Source organism: Saccopteryx bilineata, chromosome 3 (genome assembly GCF_036850765.1).
Source record: "Saccopteryx bilineata isolate mSacBil1 chromosome 3, mSacBil1_pri_phased_curated, whole genome shotgun sequence".
Classification (NCBI taxonomy): domain Eukaryota; kingdom Metazoa; phylum Chordata; class Mammalia; order Chiroptera; family Emballonuridae; genus Saccopteryx; species Saccopteryx bilineata.
Genome location: NC_089492.1, coordinates 112,046,229 through 112,067,874, shown reverse-complemented (window position 1 = coordinate 112,067,874; position 21,646 = coordinate 112,046,229). Strand labels below are relative to the sequence as shown.

The 21,646-nt window shown below is 36.6% G+C and overlaps 1 protein-coding gene, 1 long non-coding RNA gene and 1 pseudogene across 4 annotated transcripts in view; 2 read left to right on the top strand and 1 right to left on the bottom strand.

Moving 5' to 3' along the window:
• The window catches only part of LOC136330400 (uncharacterized), a 51,006-nt gene that overhangs the window by 8,711 nt on the left and 20,649 nt on the right, over positions 1–21,646 (bottom strand). The gene's annotated exons all lie outside the window — the stretch shown is intronic.
• PNPT1 (polyribonucleotide nucleotidyltransferase 1) overlaps positions 1–21,646 on the top strand; it is a 50,675-nt gene that overhangs the window by 20,079 nt on the left and 8,950 nt on the right. For all 3 annotated transcript variants that reach the window (XM_066267162.1, XM_066267163.1, XM_066267161.1), the window contains exons 12-20: positions 2,470–2,566; positions 3,020–3,122; positions 7,001–7,071; positions 8,313–8,349; positions 10,458–10,524; positions 10,607–10,696; positions 12,046–12,099; positions 20,601–20,707; positions 21,519–21,590. In XM_066267162.1, coding sequence (XP_066123259.1) covers positions 2,470–2,566; positions 3,020–3,122; positions 7,001–7,071; positions 8,313–8,349; positions 10,458–10,524; positions 10,607–10,696; positions 12,046–12,099; positions 20,601–20,707; positions 21,519–21,590 — 698 coding nt within the window. The remainder of the gene's footprint in view (positions 1–2,469; positions 2,567–3,019; positions 3,123–7,000; positions 7,072–8,312; positions 8,350–10,457; positions 10,525–10,606; positions 10,697–12,045; positions 12,100–20,600; positions 20,708–21,518; positions 21,591–21,646) is intronic.
• LOC136332539 (U2 spliceosomal RNA) lies at positions 1,188–1,352 on the top strand (annotated as a pseudogene).

Genomic DNA, 21,646 nt, shown 5'->3' with positions numbered 1-21,646 from the left:
TTAATTTTTCTGAAGTGAGAAGCAAGGAGGCAGCGAGATTCCTGCATGTGCCCAACCAGGATCCACCTGGCATGCCCACTAGGAGGCAATGCTCTGCCCATCTGGGGCATTGTTCTGTTACAACCGGAGCCATTCTAGTGCCTGAGGCAGAGGCCACGGAGCCATCCTCATTGCCTGGGCCAACCTTGCTCCAGTGGAGCCTTGGCTGTGGGAGGGGAAGAGAGAGAAAGGAAAGGGGTAAGGGTGGAGAAGCATATGGTCGTATCTCCTGTGTGCCCTGGCCAGGAATCAAACCCGGGACTTCCACACACTGGGCCAACGCTCTACCACTGAGCCAGCAGGCCAGGGCTAAGGTAAATTTTTTAATTTAGAAAAGTATTTAGAGGAATAGCTACTTAAATTTTTGCATATAAAAACCTTGACAAAATCAGTTATTCTCATTGCTCCTTAGTTTTATCCTCAGTAAATTTATGATAATGATACATCCTATGGTGACTGTTAAATTCTATGAATGTAGTCAGCACTGCAGCCGCCACAGTGGGCACCAGTAAATGTTAAATGTGAAATATTCCTGATCTTTTCTGGATCAAACTCTTAAAGTCTAAGGTGGGTCCTTGTATCCTGTGAAAGATACCTGAAAACCTGAAAGATGTTCTTTAAAATTCTTGAGTTCTTGGCCTGACCAGGTGGTGGCGCAGTGGATAGAGCATCGGACTGGGATGCGGAAGGACCCAGGTTCGAGACTCCAGGGTTGCCAGCTTGAGCGCGGGCTCATCTGGCTTGAGCAAAAAGGTCACTAGCATGGACCCAAGGTCACTGGCTCGAGCAGGGAGTTAGTCTGCTGAAGGCCCGCGGTCATGGCACATATGAGAAAGCAATCAATGAACAACTACGGAGTCGCAATGAAAAACTGAAAATTGATGCTTCTCATCTCTCTCCGTTCCTGTCTGTCTGTCCCTGTCTATCCCTCTATCTGTCTCTCTCTGTCCCTGTAAAAAAAAATTTTTTTTTTAAATTCTTGAGTTCTTAATCTGTGAAACTAATACTAATAAAATCTGGTTTATAGGGATTAAATGAGTGAATAATTTACATCTGTGCTTGGCATATAGCAAGTGTTTAATAAATGTTAACTGGTGTTGTTAATATATGGAATTGCAAAATTTAGATTTTATAGAATTTAGCTTTCTATCGCTTCTCGGCCTTTTGGCTAAGATCAAGTGTAGAATTTAGCTTTCTGGAAATTATTAAATAAAGGATTTTATTGTATAGTATCAATCACACAAACTGAGTATGTACCAAACATGACATATATTTCTTGTTAATTTTTCTTTTAATAAACAAGTAATCTCTCACCTAGTTATTTTAAGGTAAATCTGCTGTTAGCAGTGATATTAAGGTGATTACCTGTAATTGCTATTACTATATTTCATCCTATTAAGAATGAAGTTATATAAAACTGTTACCTTATTTTAAAAGATAAGTGATTTTGTGTTTATATTATACATAATAGAATATCTTCATGACTCCCTGGGTTCATAGGATATTTTAAATACCATGTTAATAATTACTATATTTTCCTCCCCAAATGCAACCTAGTTAAAGCATAAAAGTTCATATTAAAGTATAATATTTAAAATTATTCTTGCCTGATGAATATACAGTGCTTAATATATATCTTTTTCCATGGCCATTTCTTACATTCTGGTTATTTTAAAGTTACTTATGTTCCAGTTATTTTAAAGTTATATTTAATAATCAAGTGCTTAAGAGAATAGTGCTTAGAACTTGACATAAATCAACTGATAAGGTAAAGTAGTTTAACATTTAAAAGCACAAGCCTAGGCAGACAGATCTATATTCAGATCACAGCTGTGTCTGTTACTGCCTATGTTATCTCAGGCAATTTACTACACTTCTTTGGGCCTGTTTTTCTCTTCTTTAGAATGGGGATAATAGAATTTACCTCGTAAGTTGTTATAAAGATTAAAAAAAGACATTTTAAAAAAAGAAACCACACAAAGTACCAGGGTCATGGAAAAACTTAAAAATGTTAACTGAAATACCCATCAGTAGGGATTTATAATATATAAAGAAAATTATTGTTCTATTTGCAGACTAAGATAAAAGTTACTCAAGACACAACAGTGAAGGTGACTACATTTAGATGTGTCAGGTAGACTTATTATTCATAATATAGTTTGCTGAATTTGTCAGGTAACATAATGTAATAGAGAGCTGATTTCAAAGCACTGCTCTGGTACAAATCAAAGGAAGTTTCCAAGATACATTTGATGGATAATACTTGTGTGTCTCCTACTTCAGAATATTTATCTATTTTGTTTGCCTGAGGATTAAATGTTCAGTTAAATCCCTTGGTTTACTTCCATTGTTCATTGATTTGATACTGTGAATTTACAGAAATCCTGTCTTTCAAAAAAAGAAAATCTTTGTTTTGTCTTTCTTCTGTAGAAAAATTTCCAGAGGTTGATTCATATGAAATAATAGAATCCTTCAATGTTGTTGCAAAGGGAGTTTTTAGAAGTATTATTTTGAATGAATACAAAAGGTAAACATATCCTTTTTTGATATGAAGCATGCACTGTTTCTGCAAGTTGAATTGAAAGTGGCAGCTTTCTTAAAGCAAGGAGCTATTTTGTTTCAAGTGAACAGGAAAGAATTATAATATTTATTTTATAAATAGGTACCTGTTAAAGAGTGTGTGGGTGTTGTGGATGTGTTTGTCTCTCTGTGGGCCTTGTGTATAAAGCAGTGCTTTGTAGCCCTGACTGCATGTAAGAATCACCCGCACAGCTTCAACAGTATAGGTGTATTGGTCATAACCCCCAATAGTCTGATTCAGTGGGTCTTACAGTAGCACCCAAGTAAAGTTCTTAAAGTTCCACAGGTGATTATGATATGCAGTTGGGATTGAGACCTTCCTGGTAAAGATAAAGTAATAATATGTGATTTTTCTTATTTCCAACACTGCTTTATACACTTATTTCCTTTATTACTATAGGTGTGATGGTCGAGATTTGACTTCACTTAGGAATATAAACTGTGAGGTAGATATGTTTAAAATTCTTCATGGATCAGCATTATTTCAAAGGGGACAAACACAGGTAATATATGTAAAAAGCTACAGTTATTTGCTGATTCAGGATTGCTTAATTACATTTAATAGAAGTATTATGTAGATACTATAAGTTTTTGTCATATGGAATGTATAAGCAGATTAATATCTGATTTAAGTTTTTTCAAAATCTGTTTTGAGGTACACAAAATTGAGTCACTCATATGCCTTAGTTTGCAGGATATTGTCACTTGCTCTGTTCGAGGAACTCAGTTTGTTTTCTTTTTAGCCTGTATCTCAGTCCTGCTCTTTTCCTTTACATAGGCTGCCATTCTCTTGTATTTGACACATGTATATTTAGAATTTGTGTATGATACTATGCTTTATACCACTTCCTTTTTCTTTTATTAATCCCTACTTTAATTTTGCCAACCTAATGTAGGTACAAAGTGGTGTGTCATTATTTTCATTTGTATTGTCCTCATCAAGAACGAGGCATCTGCCCCGGCCTGTTGGCTCAGTAGTAGAGCGTCGGCCTGGCGTGCAGCAGTCCTGGGTTCGGTTCCCGGCCAGGGCACACAGGAGAAGCACCCATCTGCTTCGCCACCCCTCCCCCTCTCCTTCCTCTCTGTCTCTCTCTTCCCCTCCCACAGCCGAGGCTCCATTGAGCAAGTTGGCCCGGGTGCTGAGGATGGCTCTGTGGTCTCTGCCTCAGGTGCTAGAGTGGCTCTGGTTGCAACAGAGCAAAGCCCCAGATGGGCGGAGCACCGCCCCCTGGTGGGCATGCCAGGTGGATCCTGGTTGGGCGCATGCAGGAGTCTGTCTGACTGCTTCCCCGTTTCCAACTTCAGAAAAATACAAAAAAAGAAAAAGAAAAAAAGAACGAGGCATCTTTATATATGTATATAAAATAGCCAGTCAATATTGTCATTGTATAAATCATACCCTGGGACCTGTACATCCCTAGGGCCCTATTTTCACATAGATAGTGTCCCTCAAGCTGTGCAAAGCAGTAGCACTGGTTCAGGTTTGCTCTTTTGCGGTTTATCTGTTCATGTCCTTTAGCCAATTTGTTTTCTTTTTTTAGTATGATGTACTTTGTTTTTTCCTAATATTTTAAATATTACTCCTTTTCAGTAACCAGAATTTATATCATCTCCCTCTTTCTCAGATGCCTTTTAACTTTGTGGTAGCCTATTATATGTCTACAGTGAACCTGAAATCTTTAGTTTTTATGTAGTTAATCCTTCCCTGTTTAACTTTAATAGTTTGTGTTTTTAAAGTCTTACTTAGGAAATTCTTCCTTACCCCAGAGTCACAAAAATACAAACCTACTTCTTTTTCTATTAACATTCGAATTTTAGCTATCAAATTTAGACCAAGTTCCTTCCTGCATGTGGTGTGAGGTGGAAACCTCCAAAGTGAGCCAGTTTTACAGCACTATTAATAATTCATTTTTTCACATTGATTTGCAATGGCACTTTATATTTCAAATTTACAAAGTTTTTGAAATATATTTTCTTCCATTATTCTATGAGTTCCCTGTGCCATTATCCAACTTTTAGCCGTGTATTTGGTGTATGTCTTTGTGTGTGTGTGTGTGTGTGTGTGTGAGAGAGAGAGAGACACACACACACACACACAGACAGGGACAGACAGGGACAGACAGGAAGGGGGAGAGCTGAGAAGTATTAACTCGTACTTGTGGCACTACAGTTCTTCATTGATTGCTTTCTCATATGTGCCTTGATGGGAGATGGGGGGCGCCCCAGCTAACCCAGTGACCCCTTGCTCAAGCCAGCAACCCTGTGCTCAAGTTGGCGCCCTTGGGGTTTCAAACCTGGATATTCTGTGACCCAATCTGATGCTCTATCCACTGCACCACGTAGTCAGGCTGGTATATGTCTTCATATATGAAAAGCAAATCCTGCTTTTTTATTCTCCCCTCTCCCTTCCAATATTGTCTTAATAAGTATTATATGTTTCTTTTGTTCCTCCACTGAATATTACTTTTATATCAAGTTCTGAAAAAATATCTTTCTAGGATTTAAATTGCTATTTCACTGAACTTATTAATTCATTTGAGATGATATTTTTACAATTTAAATCAGTCTTTACAATGCATATAATCTCTCTCACCTTTGATTCTGTTTTTTGTGTGTGTGTGTGTACCCTTTAATAAAGTTTTTAAAATAATTCCATAAAGTATTATACATACTTTTGTTACCCATTCTGACCATCTACCTTTTAACTGGAGTGTTTAGTCCATTAATATTCAATTTAATTACAGATGTGTTTGAACTTTGGTCTGTCATTTTATTATTAGTATTTGGCCCCTCTGTTTTTGTTTTTCTGTTCTTTTTGCCTTCTTTTTGGATTAATCAAATATTTTTAGAACTCCATTTTAACTTATCTATTTGCATTTTAGCCATACCTCTGCATTTTTGAGTGGTTACCATGGATAATACAATATACATCTTTAACTTTTTGGTCTTTTTAGAGTTAATTTTGTACCACTTCACATAAAATGAGGAAAGTTTGCAACCAATAGGTCTATCTATCCCTCCTTCCAGGTCTTTATACTGTAGTTGTCTTATGAGTTACTTCTACATGTGTTATAAACTCCACTGTTTTATTTCAAACAGACATATATTTTAAGGTAAGAAGAAAAGATTTTTTTATATTGACTCACATAATTACCATTTCTGGTGCTATTTATTTCTTCCTGAAGATCTGTTATTTCCAACTAGTATTATTTCCCTTCAATCTGACAAGACTTCTTTTTAGTATTTTCCTGTGGGTCTTCTGACAACAAATCCATATTTTTCATTTAACTGAATGTCTTTATTTTGCCTTTAAGTACAAAGAACTTTTTGCTGGATATAGATTCTATAATAGGTTGATTTTTTTTTCTTGTAGCATGTAAAAATGTTTCACTGGGTTTTTTTTTTTCCCCTCCATTTTCATCTGATCAGAAGTCAGGACTTCTTCAAATCATTGTTCCCCGTATGTTTTTTATTTTCTTCTGAGTGCTTTCAGAATTTTGTCTTTGGTTTTTAGCAGTATGATTGTGAAAAGTGTGGTTTTCTTTGTATTTATCCTGCTAGGAGGTTCCTGAGCTTGAACCTGTAAATTTGTCTTTTGTTTAACTTGAGAGACATTTCAGCCATTCTTCTGTTTTTATTTTGTACCTCATTTTCTCTTTTCTCTCCTTCTGGGATTGCAAGTACATCTGTTAGTCCTCTTAATATTGTCCCACAGGTCCCTGAGACTGTTCTCTCCCACCCACCTCTTCTGTTCTTTAGATTGGGCAATTTCTTTTTCATTTATTTGTTTGAGCAATTTCTATTAATCTGTCTTCATGTTAACTGACTTGTCATCTTTTTTCATTATGAGATAATATATTTTTCAATTCTAGAATTTCCATTGGTTCTTTTTTATGTCCTTGAGTATAAGAGTTATTGAAAAGTCCTTGTCTATAATGTAACATCTTGAATTAGCTCAGGGTCAGTCTCTATTCATTGTCTTTTTCTCTTGGGAATGGGCCCCATTTCCTGTTTTTTTTTTATAGGTTATATCCTGAACATCATGAATGATTCTTTGAAGCTTCTCTGGATTATGTTATGCCCCTTCAAAGAATATTTAAGGGGGGGCAGTTTTATTGCCTGACCCTTTATCGCAGCTTTCTTTATGGTCAAGTGTCATAAATATTCCTTCCTCTCCCCCTAGCACTTCCAGTCCAGTGCCTTACATATGTAGTCTATGTCATGTTAGACCTTTGGATTATTGATAATTAAGTACCATGATAGATTTGTATAGATTATACTTACCCATTTCTTTAAGAGCTAATTGGGTTCTTCTAATATTTTTCATTTTCATCTTTGTTAATAAATTAAAGCCTGAGGAATTTTGTTTCTTCTTCTTTAGGTGCTTTGTACTGTTACATTTGATTCATTAGAATCCAGTATTAAGTCAGACCGAATTATAACAGCCATAAAGTAAGTTCTGTTTTTTGGTTATAATGTTCCAGTTGAAGGTCATGTGTTATATTATTATTATTTATTACTTTTAAAACGCTGTGCTTCTTTTTTTCTGATTACATATTAGTAATTTCAAAGGATTTTTTTATTTTTTAACTCATTGGTTGGAACAAATATTGGTAAAGATTTTAATTATTTAATATAGGTAGGTACTAAAGTTTATTCTATCTCTAGAACCTTTCCTCAGGACAGGTTTCCTGGGTAATCCTGAATGGATAGATTTTTCATTGTAAAAAAGAGAGCAAATAAATAAGCAAGAACTAGTTGCTGAAATGAATCTGGAGGCTGTTACTAAATGAAAAAGCCTTGTGTAATGATTCCAAGGCATATTTGAATTTGTGTTCAGAAATACATGGTTCCCTCTTTTCCTAAAAAGTCAGCAGTAAAATCCTGTAGATCAGTTTTATATAAGAATCCACATTATATCCCCATCAGCATTACTACATCAAAGTCCACTCACTGCCTAACAAGGTTGCTTCCCTTTTCCTGGTTAAGGGTCTCAGAAGACTACAAGACTGCCTCCCTCTTCCTACTGCCCAACTGATGAAGATAATCCCCAGTATCTTCATAATAGCATACTAATTATTTTTCATGTATCTAATAAAATTAACAGTAAAGCTGTTTGTCTAATGTCAGCAAGTTCATCGTAATCATATTCTTTTGTGGGAGAGCTCTTATACTTTGTGTTGTAAATTTTCATCTGGGCCTAAACTCGGTTGCCCTGCCCTTCTTCACTTTGAATTCTCTTCTAAGAGGCAACATAGCTTCAAACCCTTAAAAGATCTTCGCCTATCAGATCTTCCGATTGCTCTCAGTTAATCATTTCAGTTATTAAACTTCATTTCACATGTTGACTGGGATAAAGAGCATAACTGAGATTTAAATAATGAGCTTACATTTAGGATTCTTCCAATAGTTATTATTGCTTAAAAATATATACCTATGGTCTTAGTGTTCAAGGATATTTAAGTGCCTACTGCATTTAAAGCAAAATTGTTTTCCTAAATCTTTGTAAAATTCAGTCAAAAGCCCCAGAAAAATACTGTCTCTGACATACTTCTGATTCTCCTCGCTTTCAGTTTCAGATCAACTCTCTTTGATACCCAACTGTGTTTTTTTTAAAAATTCCCTTAAATCTTTTTAAATTTTTTATTGAAATAAATTTTGCATTATGTTTTAAATATTTTTTTTTTTTGTAGTGGGATAAAAGGTAAAAATTTCATGCTGCACTATGAGGTAAGATGAATTTTTTATTATGAAAAATATTAAGGACAGAGCAAAATTGAAAGAATTTTACAATGCATACCTATTTAGCCACTACCTACGTTCTACTATTAACATTTTACTATGCTAGTTTTATCATATATCTTTTAAGGTGAATTTGGGGGCTATTTTATTGCATATAGAAGGGATTTAGAGAGATAAGTAGAAGCTGTCCAGTCAGCAACTTCCTATTCTGAGGTGTACATAAAAGTATACACACATTAAAGTATATTGGACAATATTGTTTTAGTTTAAGGAGTTGTACTTACATGTCAGACAAAAGTGGGGCTTTTCAAATAACTGACAAATTACCTTCTCTCTTTTAGTTCATTTATATGTTCATATTTTTACTTAGTTGATTAGTAGTCAAAGAACTGAGGTATTTAATACTAAAGTACTTTATATGAAATTATTATATATAATTGAATTTGTGGCTAATTTTATTCACAACTAATTGTAAAAGTCCAGACATGGCAAAATATTACTTTTAGTATTTGAAGTATTATGTAGCAAGTCACTTCACCTTTGAGTGACTGTTGTTGGCTACCAAGAATCCCAGTATCTCAGTTTTGGTGAAACTGCTATAATTAACAGAGAACACTTCAAGTAATACATCCTAGAGAATATCCATAAACCTGGTGATTCTCAGAGATCTGGAATCCCTTACAAAATCCTGTTCTGGATATACCCAGATGCTATAGAAGCACATCCTTTACCATGAGCTGAAAAGCACATAGCAGTCTTTTTTAAAAGGGCAGCTGTGAAAAATGTAGTTCTCTGGAAAAGAGATAGGGGTGGGTTAGGACAAAAATAAGGGGTATGTTGTATCATCACATTTTAAAAAAACTTTTTATGTAAAATAAGCTACAGATACTGAAAACCATATAAAAGAAAGGATGGTTCAATCAGTTTTTATAAGACACTCATGTAACCACCACCCAAGTCAGAGAATAGAATTTGCTAATCACCCCAGAACCTGCTGCTGCAATGTTTTTCATCCCAGTCTCAACACTCTTCTTCCCCCCACAAAGTGACTATTCTCCTAAGTTTTATAGTAATCACTTGTATTTCTAGTGTACATCCCTAGTTTAGTCTTGTCCATTTTAAATTTTTTGATATTTCTTTAAATCTCTTCTAACCCATAGATTTCTCCTTCATTACATTCTTTTCTTTATAATATGTCTGTTGAAGCCCCAGAACCATTTGAATTGTAGAGTTCACCACAGTCTGGGTGGTACTGATTACACTCAGGGTATAGTTCAGACATTCCTCTGTCCATCTGTCTCCTGCAAATTGACTTAGATCCAGAGGCTTGATCAGATTCATATTCCATTACTCTTCTTAAAAAATATTTTGTTAAAAAAAGGGAAACTGGAATTCATGATTATTATGGGAAATTTCCCAATTTTTTTTTAAGAGAGGGAGAGACAGGAAGGGAGAAAGATGAGAAGTATCAACTTGTAGTTGTGTCACTTTAGTTGTCCATTGATTGTTTCTCATACATGCCTTGACTGGGGAGCTCAAGCCAAGCCAGTGATCCCTTGCTCAAGCCAATGACATTTGGGCTCAAGTGAGCAATCATGGATCATGTTGATGATCCCATGTTCAAGTTGGCAAGCCCACGCTCAAGCCGGATAAGCCCACACTCAAGCTGACAACCGAGGGGTTTTGAACCTCAGGCTCCCAATTTTTTAAGTGATCACAAGTATTCATTTCCCTTTAAGACAATGCATTAGTTAAATAAAAGTTTGTAACCTCTAGCTAAAGCAAAGCCCTTACTAGAAAAGATCTGTTTCTTCAGTATCTTGTTATTGTTAACAATTTAAACATTATAGAAATTTGTGGTATTGATCCCATAACTATTCACTTCCCACCTTGATTCAAATAGACACTAGAAGTACCTACTTTTAGCAATTTGGTATATATTTTAGATGTCTAGACATTATATATATACTATTTTGTATTAGCAAAATTGTTCTCTTGTTTTGTAACCTGTTTTACAGGTTACATTTTGGAAATATCTTGGATATCTTTGCATGTCAATTGTATATGTTTTCAGTTTTTCGTTTTGTTTTTTTAAGTTCCCTCCTTATGCAACAAATGAAATTGGCAAAGTCACTGGTGTAAACAGAAGAGAACTTGGGCACGGTGAGTACAAATCTGTTCATTTATATGGTATTCTTACAGAAATTTAGTATATTTTTTGCCCATCATTTTTATTTTATTCTAGGTGCTCTTGCTGAGAAAGCTTTGTATCCTGTTATTCCCAAAGATTTTCCTTTCACCATAAGAGTCACATCTGAAGTCCTAGAGTCAAATGGTATGGCACTGAAATATATTTTTCCTAGTCAAAAGACGAGATCCACTATATTCTTAACTTTTCAGAACTAATGTTACATTGTTGCAAGAGAAAAGCTTGTTTAGTTAATCATATACTTGCCTGAATCTCTTTTCTTATCTAATTAGATGTTTGAAAGCAGTATAAAACAAATATTTCTCTATATATCTGCTATACTAGATCCAGTTTGAGTTTTTTCCTTATTTTCACAAACCACAGAATAAGGCCAGCTTGAAGAGAGAAAGAACCAAAACAGAATGACCCATTAAGCAGGGGACACCTTGTCACATATCACAGATATAAGCAGACACCACAGAGAGGCTGGGTTAAAAGGCTAAATTAAAATAAAAACAAGCCTGACCAGGTGTTGGCACAGTAGATAAGAGTGCTGGCCTGGGATGCTGAGGACCCAGGTTCGAAACCCTGAGGCCACTGGATTGAGCACGGGCACACCAGCATGAGTGCAGTATCATCAGCTTGAGCGTCGGATCATAGACATGAACTCATGGTCACTGACTTGAAGCCCAACGTCGCTGGCTTGAGTCCAAGGTCACTGGCTTGAGCAAGGGGTCACTGGCTCGGCTGGAGCCCCTCCAGGTCAAGGCACATGTGAGAAAGCAATCAATGAAAAACCAAGGTGTTGAAATGAAGAATTGATGCTTCTCATCTCTCTCCGTCTGTCTGTCTCTTTTTCTGTCTTTCTCTCTCTTTTTCTGTCTCACTTTCAAAAAAAAATAAAAAGCAGTCCACAGGTCAAGGCAAGGTATGGTCATTAAAATCAGGAAGGGTACAGAGTTGTCAAAGATGTAGCAGAGAAGATAGGACAGATGGTCATTGATTTTTTTTTTTTAAGCAAAAGTAAGCTTAGAATTTAAACTAGAAACTTTCTGTTTTCTACTGGGTATGGCTAGGCTGCTGCTTATGGCCCAATGTAAGAGCCAAAGCCCTATATCTTTAACTGCCTTCTGATTAAGCAAGAAAATAGGCATGCTGGTTCTTCTAGGAGGATACTTAGAATCAGAACCTCTAGAACAGCTACCCAGTAGGACTTTCTTTTATGATGGAAGTTCTCAATCTCCGTGGTATCCATTGAAGAACTAAATTTACTTCAATTTAAATTTAGTAGCCACATATGGCTATTAGCTATCATCATATTGGGCCATGCAGCTCTATAGTTTGTGGTTTAGGAGAGCCTGCCTTAAGTGCTTTGAAAAAGAAAGAAAATTAAATTTTATATTATAACTGAATGTTTATAAGGCAGTAACCAATACTAATTTTGTATATATTTTTTAAATAAGTATATTTTAAAGCAGAATTTTTTCTTTCTATAGGATCATCTTCTATGGCATCTGCATGTTGTGGAAGTTTAGCACTAATGGATGCAGGTAATTATGTCTCAAAATTTCTAATGCTTTATATATATTTGATTAATATAAAATTTCTTCAAAATTGGATATTAGTAAGACTTGGAGAAGTCAGATTATTGATTACCAAACCAGAACAGAAGCACAATAGTTACAAAGTGCAACTTCAACTATACAGATATCTGCTGGAATTCTTATTTTTTGGCTAAAAGAAGTACACTGAAATTATTTACTTGCCTTGGTGACTGAGTGAGCTGTCACCCTCCAAAAGTTGGAGAGCTCCATAGTTGATTCTGTTCACCAGAGAAGTCTGGATTAGCAAGCAGAAGTAGCAGGACCAATAAGGGAAAATAACCATGTAGTCTTCCCGTCAATTTATATAAGTTGTGAGAAGAATATTATCACTTATAGGGTGTACACAGAATTTTAGGAGGAAGACTGCAGTTGGTTCAGTATAATCTGTGGGTCTGAAACACCATAAGGGAAAGAGAGAATGTTTAAGAAGCTCTGATAACAATTCTTGCCAAATAGTTACCAATGATGCTATTCAAGAAGTAGAAAAGGAACCCAGCCTGACCTGTGGTGGCGCAGTGGGTAAAGCGTCAACCTGGAAACGCTGAGGTTGCCAGTTCAAAACCCTGGGCTTGCCTGGTCAAGGCACATATGGGAGTTGATGCTTCCTGCTCCTCCCCCCTTCTTTCACTCTCTCTCTCTCTCTCTCTCTCTCCCCCCTCTCTATAATGAATAAATAAAAAATAAATAAATAAAAGAAAAGGAACCCAAAGTCACTTAAGAGACCACATAGGAGTTCCCTATAAGCTTATACATTTACAGTACAGGTATGAAAGACAGGACAGCCTAACCAAGGATGAAATGAAAGAATGGTGTGAATATATATCTAGAAAGATTAAAACTTAAGCCAAAGGGAGGAAAGCTAAAGGCAATTAAAGGAACTTTTCTAGTTGTATTTAGTGGAAGGGAAACATGGTAATATTAACATAACTGGTTAATTCCGATTTTCACCATACATTTACTCAACAAATCTTTAGTGCAGGGGTCTCAAACTCACGGCCCGCCCACCAATTTTGTGCGGCCCGCAGACTAATCAAACTTCGTGGATTAGTCTGCGGCCCAGTCTGCGGCCGCACAATATTGGTGGGCGGGCCGCATGCAGCCCGCGGGCCGCGAGTTTGAGATCCCTGCTTTAGTGTATGCCACCTCTGTGCCAAGCACTGATCTAAGCTCTTAGGACACAAAACAAAGTCCCTGTCCGTGTGGAGCTTGAATTCATCAGCCTTCCAATGTCGGATTGGAAAACACAGAACAAATCCTGAAAAAAATTAACTGAAGAGAGATCATAAGAGATTTTTTAACTGTTCTAAATGAATTCAGATCTTTTGATCTAGACAAAAACCCATCCCAAATAATGATGAGAAATTCAGGATGACTGATGTATTTGAGAACTCAGAAACTAGTTAGTAAACCAAGGACACTTAAAAGTTCATATTTCTAAAGATAAGAATGGTATTTTCTGTCAAGCATAGCCCATTGAATCTGAAAATGACTCTTGGCAAGACTCTTAACACATTATAAAAGAGTAATTTATAAGTGAAGAAGACTGTGGAGAGAAGAAACCAGAAGGACCCAAAATAAGTCATGCCAATTGTAAACTCATTTTTTGTTCTCAAAAATATTACTAGGTTTGGAGTGAGAAGGGAGGGTGCTGCTTACGCAGTGTATCTAGAATTCAACCATGGCAGTTTATGATCTTTGTATAAACAATGCAGAAATTGAGACTGGATGATAGGTGCACTTTTCATAACTGGTTGAAGGATGAGAAAAGAGGACTGGTTAATTGGTAGGTAGGAGAGGGGTCTCAAGTGGAATACTTAGGATGCATCATCCTTTTCAGTGTTCTCTTTTTGATTTGATTGAGAACCCAGGCCTACTGATAAAAAGGAGTGGGCGACTAATTGTTAAATATTTTTGATCCCTGAAAAAAAATCTTAACAGGATTAAAAATATATGGAGACAAGTAAAAAAAAATTAACTTTGATAAGAATGAATGTTCAAGTCCTGTGGGAAGTACCAGCAAAGGGTATGCAATTCAATTCAAACATGGGTACTTGTCATGCACTATGTTAGGCATGTTCTATGCTCTAGGGCTGGGGTCCCCAAACTTTTTACAAAGGGGCCAGTGCACTGTCCCTCAGACCGTTGAAGGGCCAGACTATAAAAAAAATATGAACAAATCCCTATGCACGCTGCACATATCTTATTTTAAAGTAAAAACACAAAATGGGAACAAATACAATATTTAAAAAAAAGAACAAGTAAATTTAAATCAACAAACTGACCAGTATTTCAATAGGAACTATGGGCCTGCTTTTGGCTAATGAGATGGTCAATGTCTGGTTCCATATTTATCACTGCTAGCCGTAACAAGTGATATGACGCACTTCCGGAGCCTTGACGCTTGCGTCCTGCGTCACCGGAAGTAGTACTGTACGTGAGCGACACAGCGCTTTGTGGCGCCACCACATACAGTACTCCAGGAGCACAGGATGCATCCTGTGCTGACCACCAATGAGAAAGAGTTGCCCCTTCCGGAAGTGCAGCAGGGGCCGGATAAATGGCCTCAGGAGGCCACATGAGGGCCGTAGTTTGGGGACCCCTGCTCTAGGGATACAACCCCCTTCTTAAAGTTTTTATAGGTGCAAAAATAAACAAAAATACTAACAGATCAAAGAGATAAAATATGTAACAAGATACAAATATGTACAGCATGTATGAAAAACTAGGTTGAAGGTAATTGGCTTTATGGAGACAGCTACATTTTATCTAGTTTTAAAGATTGAATAGTTGTTGACCAGGCATATTAGGAGTAGGGCCTATATTTCCTATAAAAGAAACAGTATGTGCAAAGTTAGGAAGCAATATAGTGTGTTTCTGATATTTATTGTAAAGAAGTAATAAAGTAATGAACTGGAACCAGATTTTAAAGGTCATTGTACTAAGGAGTTTGAACTTAAAGACAGTATTTCCCAATGTAGTGTTCCATAGGCTGTTGATTATTATATACCATGAAAAAAATATCTGTTCTAAAGTACATTGAGCTCAAGTATCGTCCTGGCATGCCATAGGTTGCGGGTTCAATCCTGGCATGGGCACATACAAGAGGCAACTGATGAATACACAACTAAACACATCAACTAAGTGAAACGAGTTGATACTTTTCTCCTCCCCTCCCCCTTCCTGTTTCCAACCAATGGAAAAATTAAAAATAAAAAATTATTTGACTAGGGTTAAGCGGGTTTACTTATGGGTTAAATAGTTCTTAAAACACTAGTGTGACTATGGAATCTCTAGAAACGGGATATGTATTATTATTTCCCAGATATTTTTTGATCATAGAACATGTATAAAAATGTCCTGAAAGGAGATCATGAGGGACTTTATATAAAGGAGTTTATATAAAGGGGGTCCTTTTGGGGGGTGTTTTTCCCTGCTAGATGATTTCCTTAAGGGATGCAGTGGGAGAGAATAGGAGCTGGGAGGAGAGATTAAAATCAGGGAAACTAGAAAAGGAGGCTGTTGGCAGGAAAGAAATAATGCTGACTTAAAGAAAAGGAGGAATAATGGATATTTCAATATTTAGGGGAAAGTAGAACTTCCTAAATAAAGGACAAACTAATCAGATCTTTGTGACCTGATGAGATAAGAAATAAGGAAAGAAGTATTGATTCTGGTATATGTCTTAGTTGCTTTCAACCAAGATAGGGAATGCAGCATTTATTGGATGTGATTAAATTTTGAACATATACATATATATATATATAATTTTTTAAGGTACATTGGAGACATTTAGCTGGATATATCCAATGTACAGATTGGCTATACATCTTCAAAGCTTACCAAAGATAATAAAAAGAAGGGATAGATTTTTTTTTAATTTATTTATTAGAGTGACACTGGTTAACATAATTATACAGGTTTCAAGTGATTTTCAATCACCTTATAGATGATATTTAGAACCATGGGCATAAATAAATGAGATGCTTGGAGAATGAGATCTGTACCACACTCCATATTACACCAAATAAGTTACAAATAATCAAAATTTTAACTTTTTTTTTAATTACCAAATCTTAAAGGGGTAAAACCTTTCTAAGCAAAAACCAGGAACCATAATTTTATATAACTTAAAATGCTGTATAGGAAAAAAAAATCACTATAAAGTCAACAGACTAAAAACTGTATTTAATATACTTTATTTACTATAACATTGTACATTTATATTTAAGAAAGATCTATTCATAGCAAAAGAACTCTTGTGAAGCAGTAAGAAAGAAACTAATAACCAAGAAGTGGTTTAAGGACATGAACAGGTAGTTCACACAAAATAAATAATAATAATAAGTGGTTTATAAACATGGAAAAGTTTAATCTCACTCATAAAAACAAGTCAACTTAACACACTGTTGACCAGCAATTTTACACAGAAGTTATCTCATGTCACTGGCTATTTTTTTGTAATTGAGTATGAAAGTGAAACAATCTAAATAAACCAGTATATTTATTTATAATGAATTTAAATGAAGCTTTGTACATATCTGCTACATATTATATTTTATACATATTATATATTTTAGTAATTTTGGGGGGTGCGGTATACCATATAGCAATCACCTACATGTAATGGTACGCAACATGTTTTGCAAATATTTATATATCTGGTTTCGCTGTGCTTTCCTTTTGAAACACAGACTTTACACGTTCTAGTTGGATTTTTTTTTATACCAGTGACTATTTTTTCTACAAAGGATCTTTTAGTTGCCCTGAAAGCCTAAAAGGTGAATCAATGTAAAGAGCTCTGTTAGAAGTACCAGAAGAAGTGTTAGGTTCTGAGCTGCACTCATTTGAACCGGCAGAGATCCATTCCCAAGCTACTTCAAGTAGAAATTTTTTGTATCTTATTTTGTCTATTGTAAGTTACAATAAAGTTTGAATGCATTGAATAAAGCGCAATTGATCAGAAAGATGCTACTTTTTTAGACCACTTTTTACTTTTTCGAAAGATACTGCTGTTCACCAAATATTGGTCTGCTTGATCAACTCCTTTCATGTATTTGTTGTAGTCTAATGTGCACGCAAGTTTTAAACTATATCTTCCGTAGAATTTTTTTTTGCTTTCCAGTTGTTTTCATAGAGGCATTGTGGATAGTTGATGTCATATTCAGTAGTCTTTTATCTTTCCATGATAGAAGGACAATGGGTCCTTTCCGTAAAAACATCATTTCCCCTCTTTGAAGATTCTTTGACTTTTCTTTTAGTACCTTTGTCAAGCCACAGTTTTCTCTTATGGTACCACAAATTAAATGTTTTCTTTTCTAATAATATTTCAGCTGTAGAGACGCTGTTGTAGTAATTATCCTCATATACATGATGCCAAGAATCAAGATATGGCTCTAAGACAGATAATATAGTTTCTTGCAGCCTTTTGCCTTCACCTGAATAAATCTCGAAGATGCAAATGTATTTACTTTTGCTTTCACAAAGCATTATCACTAAAATCCCGTATTTTATTATTTTTGCCGGATTATATGTTCTGAAGCTGATACGTCCTCTGTATGGTGACATTCCTTCATCTAGGGCTAACTCCTGCTTGGGTACATACAAAGACTGAAATTTTGGAAGAAAGTAATCCAAAAGAGGCCTAATTTTATACAGTCTGTCTTTATTATATGGATTTTGTAAATTATCACTAAGATGGAAAATGTAAGAATTTGCTTGAACCTTTTTCTGCTCATAGTTTTAGGAAATATTGGAACTTCAACCAAAGGGTCCGTTGACAAGGAATCCCTCCAATGTGATTTTTCCGTTTGTCCCATCAATACCAACAAACCGAGAAACTTCTTTAAATTGGTATTGGTAACTTTTATCCATGGTACAATTTTAGTAGATTTTTTGTAAAATTGTCCCATTTGGTGGTGGTATAAATTGTTTTGATAAACAACTAAATCAAAAAAATCATCACTAAAAAGTAATTCCGTCACTTCCCTGATGCTCCGTGGATCACTAAGGTCAGCAGTTACACCTGAAATATTTGAATAATCCTCCAAAGTTGGTGTAATATCATTTTCAGTCCACTCTTCTACAAAATCACTTTCACTATCAGATTTTATTACATTTCTTTTTTGTTGTTTTGGTAGTCTAATATCTGACTCATTACTGTCTCCCGATAAACTATCAACTTCTTTTTTTTTTTTAAGATTTTTTTGTTTATTCATTATAGAGAGGAGAGAGAGAGAGAAAGAGAGAGAAGGCGGGGAGGAGCAGGAAGCATCAACTCCCATATGTGCCTTGACCAGGCAAGCCCAGGGTTTTGAACCTGCAACCTCAGCGTTTCCAGGTTGACACTTTATCCACTGCGCCACCACAGGTCAGGCAAACTATCAACTTCTAACATCACTACAGTATATTTCAAAATCACTCGGACAATCAGATAAAGTGTCTGCATATAATTCATTGAAAAGTTCTACACTTTCATGATCCATCATGGTTGAAACTTTTGTAATACTATAATTGCGATAAAAACCTAAATATCAAGAAAAGTCACTTTTTTTTTTTTTGTATTTTTCTTTAGTTGGAAACAGGGAGGCAGACAGACTCCCGCATGTGCCCGACTGGGATCCACCCGGCATGCCCACCAGGGGGCGATGCTCTGCCCATCCAGGGCGTCGCTCTGTTGCATCCATCCAGAGCCATTCTAGTGCCTGAGGCAGAGGCCATGGAGCCATCCCCAGCGCCCGGGCCATCTTTGCTCCAATGGAGCCTCGGCTGCGGGAGGGGAAGAGAGAGACAGAGAGGAAGGAGAGGGGGAGGGGTGGAGAAGCAGATGGGCGCTTCTCCTGTGTGCCCTGGCCGGGAATCGAACCTGGGACTCCTGCACGCCAGGCCAACGCTCTACCACTGAGCCAACCGGCAGGGAAAAGTCACTTTTTTATATAATAAATTGAACATGACGAAGAAAGATTTTACAATATCCTTGACATATGTTCAAACTGAGCAGTTAGAAGACAGTTCAAGTTTAGACGGCTTGGCTCAACACTGGTTGTTTTTGTTTACCTTATCTTTGATTTTACAGTCTCATGCCTGGAGGAGTGGGAAGAAAAGGAGCCCACATGAGAATATAGAATGGTGTGCTGTTGTTCGAACTTCGACGCTCAGGGCAAAGTCACAAATACAATAATCCTGTATTATGTTGAGTTTGAAAAATTGAAATAGCTAATGCAGGTGCAAACATGAGTTAACTCATGAGTGGTCAACAATGTGTTAAAAAGAATAGCTATCATTTTTACCCTTTATATAGTCAAGAATTAACAAGAGTATAGAACAGCAGGCACGAACATATTCTGCTGGTGAAAGTATAAAATGCTATACTCTTTGGAAGGCAGTTTGACAGTAAAGCAAACAAATTCACACACCCTTTGACTCAGGAATCCCACTTCTGTTGTGTGACTTATAAACCATACAATAAGTACTACGCAGCCATGCAAGAGTAAGGTAAAGCTGTTTTGTGTCAATATCCAAGGTGCTAAGTGAAAAAAAAAACAAGATGCAGAATACAGAATGCATTTAGTATGCTCCATTGGTAAAGAAAGAAAATGAAATATTACACTTATATTTATACTTGTGCAGAGAAATTTTCAGGGAGGATACACAAAAGATCTACTGATGGCTCTCATGAAGAGGTGGACTGAGGGGTCTAGGCTGGAAGGATTTACCAAAAGCATGCTTACTTTTCAAAAGGAAAAAGGATAAGAAGGCACCAAAAGCAAAAAGCAAAGAAACATATTACCTTAAGAGTTAAGTTTACTATTATTAGGGGTTTGTGCCAAGAACAATGATTACCTGCTAGAATTGTTTTAAGGGGCTTTTATTATATGTTTATGTAAAAATGAGATAGATGACTTAAGACCTTTCCAAGTTAGAGTTGGTGCCTGTAAACTTAGAATACCACCCCGCAACATTAAAATGTCAACAAATGAGGCCCTGGCCGGTTGGCTCAGCGGTAGAGCGTCGGCCTAGCGTGCGGAGGACCCGGGTTCGATTCCCGGCCAGGGCACATAGGAGAAGTGCCCATTTGCTTCTCCACCCCTCCGCCGTGCTTTCCTCTCTGTCTCTCTCTTCCCCTCCCGCAGCCGAGGCTCCATTGGAGCAAAGATGGCCCGGGCGCTGGGGATGGCTCTGTGGCCTCTGCCTCAGGCGCTAGAGTGGCTCTGGTCGCAATATGGCGACGCCCAGGATGGGCAGAGCATCGCCCCCTGGGGGGCAGAGCACTGCCCCTGGTGGGCGTGCCGGGTGGATCCCGGTCGGGCGCATGCGGGAGTCTGTCTGACTGTCTCTCCCTGTTTCCAGCTTCAGAAAAATGAAAAAAAATAAAATAAAATAAAATAAAATGTCAACAAATGATAAGTACATGATATATATACATCACACAAAATTTCTTTAAATTATAGGAGTCCCTATTTCATCTGCTGTCTCGGGTGTGGCAATAGGATTGGTCACCAAAAACAATACTGACAAGGATGAAATAGAAGATTATCGTTTGCTGACAGATATTCTGGTAAGTATATTCATATTTTCAAATATTGAATGGTAAAGATTACACATACTTTGCAAGTATCCTATGCTTAGAAGAATGCTAGGACTCAAGAAATAGTCCTTGTTTTTTCCTTCTCTGCGTATTCTTGGATTTTATAGGATGTGAGTTAAAAATATTATTACAATGTATCCATAATATAGCCCACTTTAGGAAAATGTATATTATTCCTTATGCATTTAGGGGGAAAACATGATCTAAAAATAGTTATTTTCTGATGAAATACTTGTAACTTAAAAAGCCAAATTGGAAGCAGTTAATGCAGACAATATGTATTTCTTTGTGCCCTGGCCAGCTGGCTCAGTGGTAGTGTCCACCCAGCGTGTGAACATCCCAGATTTGAGTCCCTGTCAGGGCAAACAAGCTCCCATCTGTTTCCTAATCCCTCCCCCTTTCGCTTCTCTCTCTCTGTCTGTCTCTTTTTCTCTCTCCCTCCCTCTTCCCCCTCTCCTGCAACCATGGCTCCATTGGAGCCAGTTGGCCCCAGGCTAAGGATGGCTTCATGGCCTCTGCCTCAGAGGATAGAGCTCAGATGCTCCCCAGATGGGCAGAGCATCGCCCCTTAGTAGACTTGCTGGTGGATCCCGGTTGAGGCACATGCAGGAGTCTGTCTCTGCCTCCCCTCCTCTCACTGAATAAAAGAAATAAAATAAAAAATGTGTCATCTTATAGGACATTTTACTTCTAAAGCTATTTTTAAATTTTTTTCCACAATGATGATGAGTGAATTTTGTTTTTGTTTAAAACTGTACCATAATTTTTTTAATTTTTTAAGGGAATTGAAGATTACAATGGTGACATGGATTTCAAAATAGCCGGCACTAATAAGGGAATAACTGCATTACAGGTATTTAAAAACCCATTTTATTTCATTTTTATAATATTTAATAATGTCATGAATCA